The sequence below is a fragment of the Rhipicephalus microplus genome, chromosome 3, assembly GCF_043290135.1.
Source record: "Rhipicephalus microplus isolate Deutch F79 chromosome 3, USDA_Rmic, whole genome shotgun sequence".
NCBI lineage: Eukaryota > Metazoa > Arthropoda > Arachnida > Ixodida > Ixodidae > Rhipicephalus > Rhipicephalus microplus.
Genome location: NC_134702.1, coordinates 248,011,048 through 248,033,306, shown reverse-complemented (window position 1 = coordinate 248,033,306; position 22,259 = coordinate 248,011,048). Strand labels below are relative to the sequence as shown.

The following is a 22,259-nucleotide window of genomic DNA, read 5'->3' as shown; positions in this document are numbered from 1 at the left end:
CGCGTGACTCTCTGCGTGATGCAGTGGCTCTTGGCGGGTTCAAACCGCCGGCAGTCTTTGATGATTTCATCGATGGTGGGGACGTTAGTTAATACAAGCAGGTTGAAGGCATTGTCGTGGATGCCTTTAAGCACATTCGATACCTTTTCAGGCTCGGGCATGTGTTCGTCAACCTAGCGGCAAACGGCAATGACGCCATGAATATATGCGATGTAGCATTCGGCAGGTGTCTGCGCCCGAGTAACCAACTGATTTTGCGCAGTGATCTGTTATGCCGTGGTGTTCCCAAAAAGGTCAACGATCTTCTCCTTCAAAATGTTTCAGCTAGTATAGTCGGCTTCCTGCGTCTCGAACCACACCCAAGGAGGGCCGTCAAGGTAAAAAAAAAAAACAGGTTGGCAAGCATGAGTGTCGGGTCCCTCCTAAAGCTGGCGCTTATCCGTTCATTCAAGTATAGCAACTTGTCAACGTCAAGGCCATCCTGTCCGAAAAATACGCCAGGTTCCCGAGCAGGAGATAGGACATTGTAGGTAGGAGCCACAGAAGAGGCGGGTGGGGAAGACCATGTACCTTGAACCTGGGACATGGTAGGACCCGTGATGATGCGGCCGTTGCGGAGCTTCGTGATGGGTACAGGGAAGGACCAGCTCGTCCACCATAATATATAGCATATCAGTTTAGCATCATGTCATGTGAATGAAACCACCACAAGGAAAGCAAGACCAAGAAATGTAAATTATGACATTCTTGAGATACATGTGACGATTTGCAGGTTACAACATGTCACTTATGCCGTTATACCGAATTTGGTATTGGTAACGTTATCGAAATAGCTAGGAGAGCTAAATGTTGCAGGTGACTTGATAGATAGATAGATAGATAAATAGATAGATAGATAGATAGATAGATAGATAGATAGATAGATAGATAGATGGATAGATAGATAGATAGATAGATAGATAGATAGATAGATAGATAGATAGATAGATAGATAGATAGATAGATAGATAGATAGATAGATAGATAGATAGATAGATAGATAGATAGATAGATAGGCATGCTCCAGGTTGCCGAAGTTTGCTCAGGAAATGTCGCATATGAAATCGCGCCCTTAAGTATACACTTGCTTCCTTCATTCATTAAGAGGTTTCGATCTGGTAGGCTTCGTGCCTTATGTTGTACACGAGAGATTATTGGTCACCTGCCAGCTCGCAATAAGTTCGTGTTCTACGTGACGCAAATCACGCTGATAAATAGTGTTCCACACTCACCTCCAAGGCTGCTAGGGGGACCCAATGACTCTTCCAAGGTTTAATTCACATTTAACCCAATAAAGTGGATGGAGAGAATTGTCGTAGAAGCTCAGTTGGTCGATCATCGAACGCGTTATTTAAATGTCGCAGGTTCGGTTTCTGCCCACGGAAAGTTATCTTTTCCTCCACATTTCTTTCTTCACATTTACATGACAGCTATGTGTAAAACTTTAACTTGTATTTTCTTCGCACTATTGGTAGTTAGATCTGATTAGTATTGTGTCTAACAAGAAAAATAAAACTAGCCCTTGAGTATAAAGTTCGTTCCTTCATTCTTTACCGACGATCTCATTATGGCAGATTCGGTGCCTTAGGACTTATAGAAGGGAGTATTGGTCAGCTTCCAGCTTGCAATAATTTCACGTGTTACGTGATGCAAAACAGGCTGTTAAATAGTGTTCTACAGTCATCGCCATTGCTGCTAGTTGCACTGAAGTTCACTGCCGTTGATGAAAAAGGAGAAAGTGCGAGGTAATTATTTTAGGAGATAGGAATGGGCACATAGAAGACATGAATCAATATACTGACCTAACAGGCAGAATGCCTATGGTTATGTGTGAAAGGCATGATGTAATATTTTTTAGCAGTACCAAAAAGTGCTAAGGGTATATATTATGCGAGGTGGCAAGACTGGAGTGGATGATAGATTATGTATTGATGCCACGTAGGATGTATGATCGGCCTGGGTAATGAACATAGATGATTATAGGACCAAAAGCTTATGTAGTGATCACAGACGTATCAAGCTGAGTTTTCGAAGAGAAATAAAAATTAAAAGGAGGCTTTATGAGCACCCACGTGGTCCACAAATGCCGCCATGGCTGCTGGTGGCATTGGCTCACACCTGCAAGTTTTTTTCAAATATACACCCAACAAAGTGGATGAGGGGATAGCCGCCATGGTAGCTCATTCGGTGGAGAATCAAAGGTGGTATTCGAAGGTCGCAGGTTTATTAACGGCAAGTTATTTTTCATTCACTTTGCTGTTTTCAAGTTTACTTTACATTAAGGTGTAATACTTTTCCTATCACGGTATCGATGAGAATTTTCTGTATCACGATATCAACGAGAAATGACGGACAATTATATAAAAAATGTATAGGGGGTGTGATTAGTAGTGATTGTAATCTAATCAAGATGAAAAAAGCGCTGTGCCAGTAATATTAGTCAGCTTCCAGTTCGTATTACCATCACATGCTACGTGAAGCCAGCAGACACCTAATTCGTGTCCCACACTCACCTTAATGGCAGCATGTGGCGCTCACTCACAATCGCAGGTTTAAATGCACATACGCACCCCATGAAGTGAACGGGGTTATAGCGGCAGCAGTAGCTCTGTTGGTGGAGCGTTGTATGCGTTATTCGAAGGTTGCAAGTTTGGGTGCTGCCCATTACAAGTTATTTTTTCGTCCAGTTTTATTTTTTTACATTTGCCTTGCACTTATTTCTAAGAAGATCTCTACAATATTTTTGGCAAATTTATTCGTCATTTCTCAGTTATATTGTTCCTACAAGTTGTCCATCACTGCCCCTGCGTCTACATATATGTATGTATGTATGTATGTATGTATGTATGTATGTATGTATGTATGTATGTATGTATGTATGTATGTATGTATGTATGTATGTATGTATGTATGTATGTATGTATGTATGTATGTATGTATGTATGTATGTATGTATGTATGTATGTGTGTATGTATGTATGTAAGTATGTACGCGCATGCTGCTATTGTGTACTTGTATATTCTCTAGAAATCTCAGACCATTGTTCCTTTTACACTTCCCCCCTTTTGCGACCAACTTTACCCAAGCAATGTCAAATAATTTTCATCTCCCGAAATTTCCTCTGGCTTCCTCTTTCGTTTTTGTCTTTTCTTATTTTCATCTTCTTAAGTCTACGTCGCGCCTAAGTATATTGACCATTCTGTATTTCCTGGACTCCTACAACGACGGCCGATGTACGCGTTTGCTGTTGACTTTAGAATTTTTTTCTAGAATCACACTCAGGGCCACATACGTGTCATTGAGACGACTCTCTTTCAGTCACTCACAGTCCGCATGTTATCTTTGAAGAAAAAAACGCTCCCCGTCACCTCATGCGCTTCAGTTGGTGCTTCTTATTCAGAGGCATTCCTTTGCGAAATAGAGGTGCGAAACATATCCCGCAGCCTTCGCGATAGCATGGCTAAGCACACAACTGTGGGTGATCCTAATGTCTTTCGAGCGCTGCTCTTTCCTTCCCCGTGCCTTTGGTGACTTTCACTTTGCAGTACCGCTCTCGTTTTGTTCATTTTGTAGGGTTTCATTTCTCCACGTCGTTATTCATGAGCACCGTTACTACCTTTTTAAAGGAGCAAAGTATACTGATCAGCTATATAGTTTTATTTTCGAGACGGTGCGTACAAAGGAAGACAAGCACCGCCGCTGGTCGTGGCACCAATAATAAAACCCTTAAAAATATCTAGAGAGCAATGGCAAGGCACATTCCACAATAATAGGGCCTCCTATCGAAACGTCTGCCAGACTTTCTGAGCTATTCTTTCCCTCCTAATCAACCTAGTCAACCAGTGTGCCTCAATGTTGCCAACTTTATGTCATTCATTCTTGCCTTCTTACCTGAAGGTTCTTCACTAAGGGCCTTGGGTCCATGGCCCACGTCTTGGAGTAAACGTCAAACTGTAAATGAAGCAGAAGACAAAAGTGGTGCGTTTTAGCTACCAGCACGGCAAAGGACAAGTGCTACAGACGCTCTGAGGTGACAAGCATATATACCACATATAAACATGATGACCGACTGAATACTTTTACTTGCGATCATAGATTTACAGCAAGCATGAAAAAGGTATTTTTACTGAGCCAAAATTGTAAGTTACGATGCCTTCTTTTCGAATCCAGTCTGTGATCTTTAATGACCAGTGTTTATCCTGCGTATGCGCTGAGTGCAGGGCCCTTGTCTATTTACTTTTTTCAATTTCAACTATTCTATTCTTAACACCACTTCGTTCCCTGACCCACTCTGCTCTTTTGTTGTCTCTTAAGGATCCACCTTCAAGTTTCCTTCCCACCGCTCACTGCATCGTCCACAGTTTAAGTTCAAACTTCTTTGGAAGCCTCCATGTTTATGATATAGGTAAGCACCGTGAAGATGAAGCTTATATATTCCGCTCTTTTAAGAAATAGTAGTACACTACCCTGCATGATTCGAGAATATTGGCTGAATAGGTTTCACCCCATGTTTATTCTTCTAGTTATTACACTCTCCCAGTTCGGCCACATGGTGAACGCCTGAACGGGTGACAGAAATTTCGATGTGCAGATAGGATTGGGAAGTTTGCAGGTATAACATGCCAGTAACAAGATGAACCGAGGTTATTTGAGAAAACTGGGCACACGATTTTGCCCTGCAGTGGGCATAGTCGAGCTGACTACGCCTGTACAGTGCAGGTGTACACGAAGTCGCACTTGAAATGCTAAACTTCAATCAATTGCCGAATATGACGTTCAATATTTGTGTGGCATCTCGCGAGTCAGTATTACAGCCATGATTGGCCTTTCGTTCTATAATATGGTCATTTAAAACTGCAAGGAACTGTCCTTGAAAAATAGCCGCAATGAAATATTCTTGAGATCACGTCGAAGCCCACATGGCTGCGTCAACGCAGTGAGACATCCTTTTTTTTAGGCAAAGTATACACTTCCTTCGAAAACAAAAACCAATGGGCCTAATTGTATTGGTGGCAATCATATGCTTCTACTCACAAAGCCTACTGTATAAGCCACATTGATGTGAAGGTTTTCATCGTGCCCTTTCAGTTTCCCTTGCATTTGTAAAACGCGCTAGCGGTCAATGAAACCTAAGTGAGAATGGGGCACGGTTTATTTCATTATTACTTGTTTGAGTGCGTGTCGGCAAGTTTCATTTCATTTTTTCAATGTTTTTCTTTCCACTAATTTCTACATTATGAACGGCACGCAACAATTAATCTGCATCTAAAGAAGGTTATATTTATTTACCTTAATTCGCTATAAAAACTTTATTATGAGGCAGTTTAATTAAAATGACCGTATATTATGAACACATGGTAATATATAAAGTGCTGGTGTTTAGTGTCTGGAAAGAGCAATATACTTAAGTTCGACAGCGCAGGGCATAGACTGGATACTTAGCTATTTATTATTGGTGGTAAGAACTAGAACTTTGAAAACACACAAAGTTTCGCGTGACGCAAGACATCACACTCGTACTCATCAGATCTGAAGAGGTTGAAAGCTCACGAATCAGCGTATAGTGGAAGAGTTGCTTTTGATAATATAGGATATGGCAAATGACTCGACGTCACAATAATAATCCATTCATGTGCTCCTTCTTGGTATTTTGTGTCTTTGATAAAAGTTCATCTGAGATAATGTTTCCTACGCAAGACGCTCTTTAATAAACAGAGCTGAATAAATTTGAACACCTCTAACCACTTAGCCATGCAAAAACACAACAGAATTCTGTCTTCTAACCTTCGTTTTTACTTCCTACCTCACAGGTTACAACCAGTTATGGTATACTTAATTGAGGGCAGGCCTTCTATGTGACAACAACTTGGTTATTACCTCATTGATGCAGCGGTGACCATGGCGCTGTAGAAACTCCCGGAAAATATTTCCTGCGTCATTCTCGAGAAGCCATTGCAAAGCAACCTGTAAAATGTAAAAATACAGAACATAATAACAAAACATTGCGAGTAAATTGCTAGACAAGCCAACTTCATGTATGAACAAGCTTTATGTTGGAAGAACATCATGTTTTATACGCCGAAAGTACACGAGCATCTTGCAGCTGAAAGAACTCCGCATGCCCTGCGTACTTTTCAGAAGTGCGTACAGCAGGCAAGAAGTTGGATGGATCAACTATAAATCAGCACAGCAATCTCATTTTTGTCACCTGAAAAAAAAACACTTCTTTCTTTCTTGTGCGAACCAACAGAGGGTGCTAGGCTTGTCGGCGTCTGCTTTCGTCATGGTGTTATGTAGTCATACTTTATCAAAAAGTTAACTTGACACGATGACGTCATCCTATTATGCATGATGACTACAGAAGGTGGTCAAAATTTGTAGCGCAAATATACCGTGATGATGACGTTGCAAAGCAATCTATGTTATCGCTTTGTCAATGTGTAGGCCACTGCGTCTCATATAGCCTCGGGGTGTGTTCCAATACTTTTCGTAGATGGCTTGATAGACAGCAAGATGGACAGCGGCCATCTTAAGTCCCATTCCAATTCTCATGTAGCCGGCAAAAACGACAGCTCCGAGAAGACCACATCGAAGGCGAATACGATGCGGGCCACTTTGCTGTCTAAAGAAGATGGCGGCTCAGCGAATCGCTCAGGTAGATCGTATCTCGCCGGACTGTCATCTGCACACAAGCAGACACTTCCCCAGACGCTCAATGTGAGTAACGTTTATTTGTTTTTGCTTTCAACACGAAATAGGCCAGAAATTAAGACTGGTACGTTTGTTTATTTTAGCTTTTTCTTCTCGACATCACATCGCGCATTGGCGCGTAAAAGCCGTCGAGACGTGTTTCAATTCTCAGACAGCATGGGCTCAGTGATATCTTCTTAGCAGTTTGCGTAGACTGTCTACGTGCTGTCTAAGAATTTAAACACAGCCACGGTCAATCAGAGAAGCAGGTATGCGCCACGAAAATTGAATAAATCCCACTACTCGCCGCCAGTGCACTACAATGAAAAAAGGCTATATTTAAGCCAACTAACAGCCAACGACGCAAGTGGAGCTTCCCTACATGCCATAAGGATTTGAAACCAGGCACTAAGGGAAGAAGAAGCAGATATAGAAAAAAAAGCGCTTAAAGATTTGCCATTTTCCAGGTTTCATGTTAGCGGAGCTGAAACACGTTTTCCTGGATATTTCGATCTTCCCTAGTTTTTAACACGAACGTGTTTAACGCAGTGGTCCAATACGGCTCAGCTGACATATTTCTGTCAAGTACATGACGTCATAGAATACAAACTAACATATTGAAAAAAGAAAATCGAAGAAAACGTTTGGTCACTGGGCGTTAAAGTAGTGAACTTTCAGTATCAGTGCGTGGCTCAAGGCACTGGGCTATGAAGTGCGCATTTCCGGGAATGCTAACGGCAACCCATTGATACACACTATACAGTGTCTGGTGGACCTCAGGGCCTTGGAACTTCAGCGCGTTTGTGTCATCAGCAGCTAGATGGTGCGATGATGTCACTTTGGGTAGTGTGCTTGGGTGTGCGCGCCCCACTTAGTGTGTGGCCATTCTTTAAAACGGTCGACGCCGCCGCGCCTCGCGCGTTCGCCGTGTTTAGGCGCACATCGCACTTCGTTTAAACACGCACGCGGTGCATGCTACCTTGTCACCCGTCTGATGTGCAGCGAGTCTCGCGAAATCACTTGATCATATATTTCAAAGTGCATGACCCATTCTTTGAATGAACGGAAGATATATTTCTGAAGCGGTCCTACAAGAATACTTTTATTGAAAGTGATAATAACTAGTGACAAGTGGCCGCCAACGAATGCCTCTTGTATAATCTTTGTTGTTATTTTCTATCACCTTTGGTTCACTGCATCGAGTACTTTGGGATGATATTTGAAACGACGTGCATATTACTTGTAACAGCGTCTCAGATTAGAGTATTAGAAGTTAGGTGCGTTTTTCTTATTTTGTGATGCCCGCACTTGTTTCACGTTAACACGATCGAACGTTCAGTGAAGTGGTAACGCCAAATGATTTTGTGCTGCTTGAACCATTCTCATCAGTTTGGTGTCGTTTATAGGTAGTGCTTCGAAATCGTAGTTTCGTTGTCGCGAACGTCTCTTTTTGTTTAAATTTTCGCGCATTGAGGTGTGACAATAAGAAGGTCACATTGATAATGAAGTACCATATTTCACTCCTAGCTGTGTTTTCTTGCGAAGCATGATTTAAAGCAAAAAATTTGGTATTCCAGCTAACCTTGTTTTTGATAGCACGTTTTGACTGCATGTATCGGCGCGCAATTCATCGCACACAGCTTAACTGCTACATGCTGTAAATATCCGCTTAGTAATTATGGGTTCACAACGTGAAACTACCCATATCTATCTATCAACCTTTGGGTAACCAGCGAGGCATTGTAAATATTACACTGTATTGGATTAGGAATAAACTAGGCAAAATTCATTAGCCATTATAAACATAGCGTCTGTGCAGTGTACGTATTACAACCTGTAAATCTATATCTTGATACAACTGAAGCAGTACCTTTGTTTTATATGACAAAAAATGACTGCCACACAAAGAAGATGGCGCAGAAAACAACTGAACACTTCATGAACATGGGAATGTTTGCAGGTCATACCTCAGTATCCATGCTCTTGAACTCCTTAGCTTCTGGATGTCTGCTAACTTCTGCCGCAATTTTCTGTTGAGAACCAAAAGTTGCTCAGTATTGTAAAAATGAAATTTATAAACTCACAGATACGCACAAAAACAGATACTTACATACCACCCACATAGAAATACAGTGAAACTCACATATCAAAGTCACCGAGAAAAAGCCGAAATGAATTGGATGAGTCATCCAATGCGACATGACGCAGCTAAAAAAGTTGCCAATGTTGTGGTGCGGAACGTGGTTTCGCAGTGCAAAATCGAAGGAAACCAGCTTCAAGCATTAAGGCTTTCTTATTTTTTTATTTCTGCATGACTTGCGCTGGTTGTGGGCGAAAAAATATATGCAAACAGCTACACAAGATCATAGTTAGGTAAAATCATCGCGTGTTCGTCCGTTGCCGGAAGCCTCCGGTTTGCCTCCAGTTAGCCTTCATCTTTTTGTTGGCGTTGTTCAGTGTCTTGCTCTGCGGGCTTATAGGGATGCTGTAAGCAGCAGCGACGTCGTTTGTATTCGTTCAACTGCTTCGGCCATCAGCTTTGCGAAAAATAGCCGGGCTTTCTCTGTTTTATGACCGCGATTGCGCCAACAAAGGGAAGTGAGAATCGACTCAAAACATCTGCACCTAAATTGTTTCATACCTTCAAGAGTGATTTCTCAATAAAACACCCATTGTACACCCGTTTTTATGCTAATATTTTTCAAAACCTTGTATTGTCGTCCCTTTTTACCTCCCACACACCCATTTTTTTATTTTTCGTGTATGATGGGCGTCCGCACGGATACAACATTTATGGTTATTTCTTTCAATATGAAACCTATAAGTCCTTACATGCTGTGTCCCGGCCGCGGTGCTCGGACATGATACACACTTAGATGTGAAGCTTCTTAAAATTGAACTCAAATCAGTGCGTGGCATCAGCACCTTTAGAGTGCATGGGTGTCCTCTCTCCTTCTGTCTCCTCTCCCAGGTTCTTACGCAGGCCCGAACGCGCAAGCACGTGTGGGCCTGCGTAAGTGGCTGTGTAGGAGGCTGTGGTACCTCCCTTTACACTCTCTCACGCGTCACGTGATCTCAGCCATCACGCTATCGCACCGGGCAACGAAAACATGCAGATGCGCAATGATCACACGTATTCTACGTGGAGTGGCGATGAAGCGTCGTGGCGTGCTCTAACAAGAGTTCGGGACGAGTAACAGCAACAAAAACTACTGTGAAATCGAGGTGTGCTCATTTTGCAAGGACGCGTGAAGGTAGGGTAAGGTACCCGTGATGAACTTAACCCTAGGTCAACCCATACTCTGCTTCGAATCCTACTTCATTCCTTCAATAAAAGATGGTGCAATTTTTTAAGAACCTATGCGTTTCGTGCAATGTACGTGTGAACGATCATACAGACTTGTGCAATGTACCACAAGAATGTACCACAAGACTTGTGCAATGTACCACAAGTGCCACAAGAATGAAGAAACTCAGTTCACTAAGTGTGGCATCGTATTCACAGTCTTTACCATTGTGGTACAACACACACAGAGGTATCGCACAATCGAATGCTCACACAAAATTTACCACAGGAAATAAAAGCAAGCTTCGATGCTGCCGCGTGTGAAAAAGCATTTTTATAATTGTTATCAACGATTGCTGAATTATGCAATGTTATACAAAACAAGCTGATTGCACATCAGTGGCGTGGCCAGGCTTCATGTAGGGGGGTGAAATAGGAGGAGAAAAGAATGAGGGCCTGGCATCTCTTATACGTAGTAATTTTTCGCCAGTCATTGCATACGTGCGGACCCAAATAAACATAAAAATGGGTGGCGGTTAGTGTAAAGCCAAACACCTATTCTCCAGCTTCTTGGTTATATGTATGATGCAGAGGTAACAAAATTTCTACTCAAAATCGTCCACGCTGGAAAAAACCACCATGGCACGTGGTAGTTTCTAGTCACCCTGCATGTGGCTCTTATATATCAACCTCCCATTCTACCAAATTAATGCGCGATAATCGCTTTTGTTGAGAAAAACAGAGCTTACTTTGCGGGCGAGCCTACTTCTAGGAACGTTCGAACTGTGGGATTTTAAACATATCCAATGTTCCGACAGTTCGGTATGATATATGATTAGATTTACTCGAGTTCCATATAGTCGGTTTCTGTACGTCATTCAGAGCTTCTGCATATTGTCGTCTAGTGTTATTGCGGTAAAGTCTGGCTTTGCGCCAACTTCACATGTGCCGCGGAAACCCCTTCTGGGTGCTTACATAGTAGCCTTACTGTTGCTTTTGGGACTCAATAATCCTTTGTTGCAAAATACATTTAAGAAGCTTTAAGACTGAAGTACGTGAATGTTTGGTGCTACCTAGCTTTGTTTTGCGTCGGGAAGAGCAGCGAAAGAAATGGCTATACCAGGATCATCCTCATTAAACAGGATCATTTAAATAAAGGCCTCCGCCAAGCTCGTGAGAAGCGTACAACTGAGCTAGTTTGCAGCGACAGGCTTAGCAGCGGCTTTGCAGATGCCTCTTTGTATGAATACATGTTTTTTATTGCAATAACCGAACGCCGACAGTTATAATTGATACCGACCCGTAGTGTTTGAAAGAGCACGCGCTTAGTATTCCGGCTGCCACCTTCCATAAGGTCAAGAAAATGAAAACTCAACTGCAGCTCAACTGCCAACCTTTGTGTACTTCCAGTTCTTTCGAACACAGAGGCATTTGTGCATTTTTAAATAAAAACTGTACTGAACATATTGTTAGTATAATTGAAGAAGCTAGTGCAAGCAAGGATAACGGCGCCACCGGCCAGCTGACCCAAGTCTGGCTTTTACACAACATTATACAACAAATAAGGGCAGCACAAGAATACTCATTTTGCCAACAAATTATTACGCGCATTACAGTGGCTTTTACTGCAGATCTGCTGCTTTTTCTAGGTATGTAAAAAGTGCTGCGGACTCCTTTAAGGAACTATGTTTGGCATTCACTGGCGAATCACTGCAGACTATTCATAGATTACATTACAGAGATACTGTGCAGCTACCAGGACATACTCCGCTTCATACCGAGGAAGCTCAAGCCCCCTCCATAAGTCATCTTACGACAATACCGGAAGGACTCCAGTTTCATATCGTTTTCAGTGCGAGCCTCGGCAAAAGACATCGATGATGAAGGAACCGGCAGCTTCATGCACTTTGCAGTCGACAGACTCGTGAGACGAAGAAATAAGACGGCAAAAATAGTGCTCGAGAGGTAAGAACTATATACAAGGGTGCTGATATCTGACAAATTGATGTCTGTGGTTCTCCCAAAACGCAACGCCCTTGTCTGCCTTTATTTCAACGTCCTATGTCCAGCGCTGTTTCTTTCCATTGTAATCCCGTACCAAGCAGCCCAGTTAAGCACACTTCTGGCATAGGCAGCCAAGGGAGTGCATGACAGTTGGATAAGAAGGTAAATGGAAGGTAACAATGGAGGTAAACGTTTACAAAGCTAAACCTTTGTGATGTGAAAACGCATGGTATACTTGCCTGCAATGCACAGGGCACCTCCGCGCTCCAAACGTCGCCGGCGGAGGTCATGAGAGATCCGAAGTCAGAAAGTACCCTGTCTGACCATTCTACGTATGAGCACATGTAACAAACAGTCAGTATCCAACTGTCACTACAAGTGCAAATACCATAATGGCTTGAAAACAAGCGCCGACTAAAGTACGGCTGGTATCGACATTGACTATGACGCCCATAAAATGAAACACAAAATGACAGAGTATAAAGTCGTAAAAGACCGACAATGTGAGTGCAAGCTGATTTATTCTCTCAGCCTGCTTAACAACATTGTTTTCAAATCTGTTCGATTCAGTTTGTACCACTTTTCTTGAAATGCCCACAAATATTACAAATTGAGCAAAAAAAATGCTTTGCACAATTGATGACATAAAATAATAAAAGAAAAGCACTGAATAATATTACCATAAAAATAGGCACGTTCTCACCCGGGGCCTCACCCGGGGTCGACGAACACAACTTAACCTCAGAACTACTTGGCACCACTGATTTCGTAGAATCTGCTGTCTGCAGTCATCATACAAAACAATGTTTTACTAGTAAGACGCAAAATGAAAGAAAGTGTGGCTTAAAATTCCGAAAACGTTTTGCCAAAATATAGCCCAAACACTTACACCAATGTCAAACGAGTATCCAGAAGTATCGTCGTTGCGTGAAAGCAGTGTAATGAATTTTATTCCAGCCTACCGTTTTCAATATATATATATATATATATATATATATATATATATATATATATATATATATATATATATATACATATATATATATATATATATACATATATATATATATATATATATGAATGTGTGTGTGTGTGTGTGTGTGTAGGATAGCAGCGAATAATAAGACATATAAAGGGCACGCATAAATGGCCGAAGAGACGGATGAGGTGGCTCGTACTGCTGAAACGTAGGCGTTTTTTGCGCGTCCAGGACGAGCTTCCAGAGGCGCAACGCGCCGGACTTCTGGTGACAAGAAATACAGATACGGTACGAGTAGGCTAGAATTCACAATCGCTAGCATTAGAGCATCAATTACAATGTTTACTTGCGCATCAATCTTTCCAGGATAAGTTTTCAAGTACACTCTGGTAACTTTTATTATTAGCAGTTAGACCTTGTTCAGCATTTACCACCCTATTCTTGAAACATCAGATTCCTCATGTGTTTGAGTGGAGCGCGCGCTCAATAGTAATGTGCACCTTGAATTATTTGAACATCACGTTCACCAACAGTTGCGTGCAAACTCAAGCTGTTCGCCACCACATTTCACGGTATTCCTTACCAAGGCGTGTTTGTGAATGCTAGTGCAAAGTTAAATTTTCAAGGCTAGAATTGCGAAGTTGCCACGACAATTTCGCGTTACATAATCAATAGTAAGTGCGGCGTCACCAGATGTGCATAATCTGGCAAAAATTCGGAAAACAAAAAGCCGTCAAATGATAGCGAAATAGCCAGGGTAGATTCTATGCTCCCCCTATAAATGGCCTAAGCTGGCAACCCTTGACTTCTTATACAGACAACAACGTATTGCAAATAATTCAGTGAACAATTTTCTAAAGATAAAGATACTGAAGTATAGCTTGCTATTTTATACAGTATGGTTATGAGCAATACCGCAGTGAAGGAAAGAAAGGCAGGAAAATCGGAGGAAAAGAACGGCAGGGAGGTTAACCAACCCATAGGCAGCCTGTTTGCTACCCTGCGCTTGGGAGGGGGATAGGGGAGATGAAAGATAAAGAGCTAAAAGATAAAGATAAAGAGCTAGAGATAAAGAGAGATAAAGAGGGGAGAGAAATAAACAGAGCACATTCGGCAGTGCACGCGTGCACACTCAGTCATAGTCACGTCTTGTCTTTCGCGGTGTGTGACATCGCTGTTACAGCCGCTTGTTTAAGTCCGTGTCGCGTAGGAATTAAAACAGAGCTACTGTCGCCTTCTGTTGCCATGTCTTCTCTCGGGCACTTTAAAGAATAGTGTCCACAGAGATGTGGCTGTTGTGGATGCGCGCAAGAACGAACACCAGTTAATGTCTCTGAATGTCATACAACGGACAGTCACGCATGATGTGGTGTAGCGTCTCTTCGCAACGGCAGGCATCGCAGTGTGCGTTGTCGGCCATTCCTATGACAAATGAATAAGATTTTGTAAATACCACTCCTAGCCATAAGCACTGAAGAAGGGTGGCTTCTCTTTGGTCAAGCCCAGTGGTCACGCGGAGAGCCATCAAAGAGGACAGGTGGTGTTGACGATTCGTCTCGTTGCTTCGTGGGCACCATAGTGAAAACGTGATTTCACGCGCAAGTCATTCAATATTACTGGCTGCATCAGTCCGCGAAAGTGTTATGGCTTCTTCTCGTGTTCCTTCAAGAGCTGCCCGCGCGGCAGTATCGGCATGTTCGTTCCCTTTTACGCCGCAGTGACTTGGCAGCCACTGAAACGTCACAAGATGTCCTTTCTCGTGTGAAGTGTGCAGAAGATATCGAATTTTAAAAACAAGCTGTTCGCATGGCCCGCGACGCAGTGCTGACAGCACAGATTGTAGGGCAGCGCTTGAGCCGCTTAAAATCAACCATTGTTGCGGAGGTTCCCGATCGACCAAACAAAGTGCAGCACGCAAAGCAGCTAGTTCCGCTGCTGTAGACGCCGTGGAGTGGTCAGTCCTAAAACTGATAGTAATACCGCACTGAGCCTAATTTCGACAACATGAGATGACTTGACGGCCCCTTATTCAGTCAACACAACAGTTTTCTTCGTTATCGCACAGTTGAATATGAAGTCGTCGTTTTCAAAAGCAATAATTCAACTCCATGCTTAATTGGGAAAAGAATATCAACACCTGAGCCACCATATAGTTGGTAACTATACGGTATGATGGCCTTCACTGCCTTTTTCTTCTCTGCTTCCATGAAGGGGCTTGTCTAATTATAGTTTCTGTTTAGGTATCTTGGCTGTATACTCGTCAATTTCAATCTACGTTTATACAAATATACAGAAAAGCGATTATAAAATACACAAGCGATATCGCTGTGCACTGCATGCACATACATTGTATGCAGGGTGTTTCAAGAAATCTGCACACTATTACTGAAAATATACAGAAGGTATAGTTATCTGCGTGCTACCTTCAGCGTTCCTTCTACTGTGGCCGAATGGATGTTCAGATACGTGTGAACGATATTTTCGCCAGTAATTTTAAAAATTAGCAAAAATAATTTTTCAAGCAGTGGAAGTGAGTGGTCGAGTAAAATGAACAATTGATAGTACCGCCTGCAAACAGCCTATAGACACTCTGAAATTTCTGAAAGGCGGCCCCAGGTACTTGCCACGCAGTGATTGAATCTGTTTAATGTAGCAGGTGAAAACGAAATCACGCACCAAGCAGCGCATCTGCGATGCACTTCCAAAACGCCCTCAGTGACTACACAGTTTTTCTCCCTGTTAATAACCAACTGTATTGTGGCAGCACTTTTCTGTCCCATGGCTGCTTAAAGACACTCTCTTGTCCTCCTCCTTCGATGCGATGCAAGCCGTATTGTCACAAAGGTGACAGCTGGCCGCCGTTTAGTTGGGCGGGAAAAAGTAGACCATGACGGCAATAAAACAAAATATATATTGGGATAACTTGTGCCCGAAATGAAACTCGGACGTACTGTTTGGCAACAGCTATTAGAAAAAACAGGAAGGGGCGTATACGGCGACTTCTTATCTACCCTCCTATCGCAACACATCTGGCCATCCGACAGGGCACGAATGCACTTGAACACATGCAAGGAAGATAATCAGATAAGCCAGTTTTCTTATTTTTAAATAAACGTGAAATTACCCTCCGTGAAAAAGAGCATGATCCCAATGCTAAAATAATACATTAGAAATAATTAAACAACAAACACTGGTACATAACAAACAAAGAACTTGAAAATTTATTTAGTTCGTTAGCACTCAAAGAACACATGAGCCGAACAACATCAACTATTTCTGGTTGAGGGCCTCGTCGCTGTGATTGTGTCACCCCATCAGGCACGACTTCCTAGACTTGGGACCCTAGGCATCGCGTTATCTTCTACGGCCCAAAATATCGGCACAAAAGTTTCTCGCTGAGACCTCGGTGGCGAATCGGTGTCAACACAATAACGCGATCACCTGGTGCACACTGCTGGTGGGCGCAAGTTGTAAAGCCTGGAATCCGTTAACTGCTGCTCTTTGATGCGCATTTGTGCGAGCTGGCAGGCTTCCTCGGCACGTTGAAAAAAGCCTGTGTCGTCCCCATAGGTGCTACCGTAGTCTACGTGAGGCAACATTGCTTTCAGCAAGGTGATGACTTGCTGGCCGAATATGAGCTCGAAGGGTGTTTCCTGCATTGTCTCCTGTTGTGCCGTGCTGTACATGATTGTGACGTACGGGGACACTTCGTCCCAGGTCTTATGGCCGAGCAAGGTGGTGACTCGCCGGCCGAATACAAGCTCGAAGGGTGTTATCTGCGTTGTCTTCTGTTCTGCCATGTTGTATGTGAATGTGACGTACGGAAGAACTTCGTCCCAGGTCTTATGACCAACGTCGACGTACATGGCGAGCATGTCTGCGAGGGTCTTGTTCATACGCTCCGCGAGGTCGTTCCTCTGTGGATGGCAGGCTGCGGCTTTGCGATGAATAGTGTGACTCAAGCGTAGAGTCCGCTGCATGAGGTCTGAGGGGAATGCCGTACCTCTTTCGGTGATAAGAACCTTAGGTGTCGGAGGACGGTGCTTTTATGAAGAAGCTCGCTACTTCCCTTGCATTGCCAGGTGATAATAACGCTGTCTTGGCGTATCTTGTCAGGTAGTCCGTTGCCACCACTATCCATTTGTTCTCACGGGTTGCCGTCACAAAGGGGCCAAGCAGATTCATTCCTATTTGCTGAAATGATTTCTGCGGTGCTTCAATTAGTTGCAGCAAGCCTGCCGGCATTAACGGTGGTATTTTTTGACGTTGGCGATCTCGACAGGTTTTCACGTAGCCTGCGACGTCTGCACTGAGGCCAGCCCAATAGTATTTCTTTTGAATGCATTGCAGAGTTTCACTGAATCCCAGATGTTCTGCTGTCGGCTCGTTGTGAGATGCCTCTAAAACTTCCTGACGCAGAGTAACTGAAACCGCGAGTAGGTAACTGGAACCGCGGTGTGAAGTTTTTCTTACAAGCAAGCCGTTGCGCAAGCACAGGGACAAGATCGCGCGCTTGAATTTATTTGGCGGCAAAGCGGCCTGGCTGTCGAAATATTCAGGCACGCTGCGCATGTCAGGATCAAAGCGTTGATCATATTCGAATCTATCAGAACCCTAGAACCCGAGGATTGCATCGTCGTCGTCGTCAACGCATGGCAGGACTGCATTAACAGGGGCTCTTGAAAGGCAGTCACAATCTGTGTGTGTTCAGCCGGACTTGTAGACGACGTTGACGTTGTACGACAATAGTCGTGAGCTCCAACGAGTAAGCCGACCTGAAGAATTCCTTAGGCTAGCAATCCAACATGGAGCGTGGTTGTCAGTGACGGCCTTGAAGTGTTTCCTGTAAATATACGGCCAAAATTTTGTGATAGCCCGAATTACAGCAAGGCATTCCTTTTCTGTCGTTGAATAGTTCATTTCAGTTTTCGACAGGGACCTGCTGGTGTAGGCGATGCCTTGCTCGAGGCCGTGATTTTTCTAAATCAGAACTGCGCCGAGTCCCACGCCACTCGCATCTGGGTGGACCTTGGTGTCGGCGTTTCATCGAAGTGACCGAGTATTGGCGATAATTTCAAGCATCTGTGAAGTTCGCGAAAAGCGTCTTCCTGGGGTTTCTTCCACGTAAATTACACGTCAGCCTTCGTAAGGTGCGTGAGAGGCTCGGCGATTAGAGAGAAATCTCGTACAAAACGTCTGTAAAACGAACAAAGGCCCATGAACCTACGTACAACCGTCTTGTCAGGTGCGTGGGGAAATTTTTGATGGCTGCTGTCTTGTTGGGATCCAGGCGGACGCCTTCGCGACAGATGACGTGCCTGAAAAAAAGGAGCTCTTTGTTGGCGAAACGACATTTCTGCGGTTTTAGAGTGAGTCTTTACGCCTTATTCGCATTAAGAACAGTCTGCAGCCTGTGAAGGTGTTTGTCGAAGGTGGCCGCGAAAACCACAACCTCGTCGAGAAACACGGGGCATGTTTGCCAATTCAGCTCAGATAACACCGTGTCCATGACCCGCTGAATTGTTGCTGGTGCGTAACATCGGGCGAATGTCATAACCTTAAACTCGTGAAGACCAATCGGCGTGATGAAGGCAGTCTTCTCATGGTCCCTCTCGTCCATCTCGATCTGCCAATAGCCGCTCCTGAGGTCTATCGATGAGAAGAACCTGGCGCCCCACAGTAGGTCTAACGCATCTCCGATTCTAGGAAGCTGGCAGACGTCCTTTTTGCTGATGCTTTTAGGCGCGCATAATTGATGCAGAAACCTGAAGTACCGTTCTTCCTTTTCACAAGCACTACGAGTGAAGACTATGGGCTCTTGGAGGGTTAAATTATGTTGTCGCGGAGCAATTTTTTTTAAATTGTCCTTTAATCGAGTCTCTTTCGTGCGCTGAGACACGATTGGGACATCGGCGAATGGGAGGAGCTGACTTAACAGTAATTATTTAATGCTTTGGTTATGATGTTTTGATAATTTTTGACGACTTCACAATACAATTAGTATATTGCTGAAGAATGCGACGCAGCATCTCATGTTGCTGTTGCGGTAGGTCAGGGTTATAGTTGAAGTTCGCGTCGTTACTGACCATCGACGGTTCTTCGCGAGGTGAGTTAGAGGCCGCAAGGGCACCGCGTACTTCAGTAAAGTCTTCCACGAAAGCCACCATCATGCCCCTGCTAAGGTGCCTGTATTCAGCGCTGAAATTTGTGACAAGCACCACTGTTGTGCCTTCACGCAGCTGGGCGACACCATGAGCAACGCAGGCTTTCCTATTGAGAAGCAGCTGCACGTTCCTTTCTACGATGGCGTCACCGCATGACAGCGCACCAGCTTTTACGAGTGCCATGACGCTCACATTTGGCGGAATACTTGACCGGTGGCGATGGTGAATGTCGCGCGAAGATGATTGCTCTGGCCTGACACCGACTGCTTTGTCGACAGTGCCATGGTTTTCTTCTGCAGGTCGATCACTGCAACGTTCCGTCGAGGAAGGTCATCGCTTGAATCACGTCACGAGAACACTGTATGATAATAAAACTCACAGGTTAGATGTGACCGTGAACCACCACTTGCATTGTGCTTCTGAAAAGGGGTTTATTGGCGTGTGTTGCGACGGTGGCCCTACGATGAAGACACGATCGGGACAGAGCAACGGTCAAGCAGATGTCGGCGACGATAAGCAAGACGTGAGCGAGAGAAGCGCAGAATCCAGCACCCAAGCGGTGTTGATGTTGCTTGCCAACGATGCGTTTTCTTCTTCACAATCTTTATCCACCGAAAAAGAGCCATTCTGGCGACCTAAGAGTCTGGAGGCCGAAGGCTATGATATGGCTTAAGGCGGGCGACGTGGTCAATGCCACGTCCACGCCGGCGCATGTCTTCAGATGGCGAAATTGGCCCAATGAGAAAATTCACCGGCGAGGTTTGCTCCAAAACACGGTAAGGGCCCTCGTAATTCGGTACGAGTTATGAAGAGAGGCCAGGGGTTTGGTAAGAAACAGCCATCCATACAAGTGATCCCGGGGAATAGCTGCGCCTTATGAAGAGTCGGCGTTGTTTTCCTTCTACCATTGCTGTTCTTTTGAGGTGAAGGTGCGTGCGGGTTCATGGCACTCTTCCGCTTTTCGGGCAGCTTCGGACATAGGTGGGCATTTGGATGCGTCAGGACGGTATGGAAGGAGAGTGTCGATGGTGTAGGATAGTTTCTGTTCATAAATAAGAAAGAAAGGTGAAAATCCAGTAGTAGACTGTGCCGCGGTGTTGTATACGAACGTGATGAATAGAAGAATATGATCCCAGTTAGTATGATCAGATGTCACATACATCGCGAGCATATCACCGAGGGTGCGGTCAAATCTCTAAATCTCTCGGTGAGCCCGCTAGTCTGCGGGTGGTATGCTGTGGTCTTGCGATTAACAACATGGCATTCAGAAAGCAGAACCGTGATGACTTCTGATATGTAGGCTGGACCTCGGTCACTTAGTAGTTCTCGAGGTGCAGCATGTCGCAGTATGAAGCGATGGAGGACGAAGAATGCTACGTCCTGCGGAGTGGCACTTGGAAGGGTAGCGGTCTCAGCGTAGTGTGTTAAATGATCCACAGCCACTAATAATTCACTGATTTTCATCTGATGTTGTCGGTAGAGAGCCATCGAGATCAATTCAGATCAGATCGAATGGGTATGAAAGCGGGCACGGAAGCGGTTGAAGCGCACCGGACGAGCGTAAAGGCGGTGATTTGCTGCTTTGAGAATCAGGGCAGCCTATAATGAATTTTCGAACAAAATTATATATTCCACGCCAGTAAAAGTGATGGTGAATGCGTTTGTAGGTTTTGAAAACTCCGGCAACCAAGAGCCACTTACGACCTTCAGGGGCGTAGTTGCGTCGGTGTAGCAGCCTATTACGAATGGCGAAATGAGCAGCTTGACATTGGAGAGATCGTAATACCACAGTGGTCAATAATCCAGAGAGACAGTCGAAAAAAGGAAGTGATCCACGGGTCCTTGTGTTGTTCCCTGGCAAAGGAGTCGCGGTCGAGAGATGTGACGGAGTTGGTACCAGTGGTTCCGCAGCTGGAGTCGAGAGGTAAAGGCGAACGAGACAGGGCGTCGGCGTCAGAATACTTGCGTCCACTGCGATAAATGACGCGAATGTGGCAATCCTGGATTTGAAGTGCCCACCGAGCTAGGTGGCCAGAAGAATCTTTTAATGTGGCGAGCCAACAAAGTGCATGGTGGTCCGTTACTAGGTCGATTGGGCGACCGTAAAAATAAGGGCGGAACTTGCGAAGCGCCCACACTAGCGCGAAGCACTCTTTTTTGGTGACGCTGTAATTGGCCCCAGCTTTAGTGAGCGTGCAACTCGCATAAAAGACGACGTATTCGGAATAGCCCGGTTTGCGTTGGGCGAAGACAGCGCCAAGACCGACCCCTCTAGCATCTGTGTGAACTTACGTTGCAGCTGTTGGGTCAAAATGCTGGATAATGTAAGAAGATGTTAGCAGACTAAGAAGCGTGGCAAACGTGACATCACATTCAGGAGACCAGGATGAAAGGTCTGCGTCACCGCGTAAGAGGTTGGTCAGTGGTTACATGAACGACAGAAAATTTCGAACGAAGCGCCGGAAGTACGAGCATAGTCGGACGAAACTGCGTAATTTTTTCAATGTAGTAGGTTTCGGGAACTCAACAACTGCTCGCAGGTTTGCAGGCCTGGATAGAACACCGTGCTTGGACACGATGTGCCCTAAAATGGACAGCTCTAGTGCGGCGAAGCGGCAACTTTAAGGTTAATTTGGAGTGCAGCGTTGATTAAACACGTCAGGAACAGTTGGAACCGAAACAGATGTGTAGGAAAGTTTAAAGAGAAAACAACAATTTTATCGATGTAGCATAGACACACACACCACTTCAATCCCCACAGTGTGTTGTCTATGAGTCGTTCAAACGTAGCAAGAGCATCACAAAGCCCCAAAATGCATTACGTTAAATTCGTACAGGCCATCTGGTGTAATGAACACAAATTTCTGATGATCACCTTCTGCTATAGGAACCTGCCACATTTCGGATAGTAAGTCTAAGGAGGAAAAAAATTCAGCTCCTTGGAGGCTGTCAAGGGCGCCGTCGATGCGGGGTAATGGATAGACGTCTTTCCGCGTCACCTTGTTTATTCACCGGTAGTCGACGTAAAATCGAATCGATCCATCTTTCCTTCAAACTAGAACGACAGGAGATGTTCAAGGACTGCGCGATGGTTGA

The 22,259-nt window shown here is 44.3% G+C and overlaps 1 protein-coding gene across 3 annotated transcripts in view; it reads right to left on the bottom strand.

The window, feature by feature from the left end:
• The window catches only part of LOC119161150 (rifampicin phosphotransferase), a 586,004-nt gene that overhangs the window by 158,313 nt on the left and 405,432 nt on the right, over positions 1-22,259 (bottom strand). For all 3 annotated transcript variants that reach the window (XM_075890885.1, XM_037413539.2, XM_075890884.1), the window contains 4 exons: positions 12,260-12,348; positions 8,698-8,760; positions 5,918-6,004; positions 3,932-3,991 (listed from right to left, as the gene is read on the bottom strand). In XM_075890885.1, the coding sequence (XP_075747000.1) occupies positions 3,932-3,991; positions 5,918-6,004; positions 8,698-8,760; positions 12,260-12,348 (299 nt within the window). The remainder of the gene's footprint in view (positions 1-3,931; positions 3,992-5,917; positions 6,005-8,697; positions 8,761-12,259; positions 12,349-22,259) is intronic.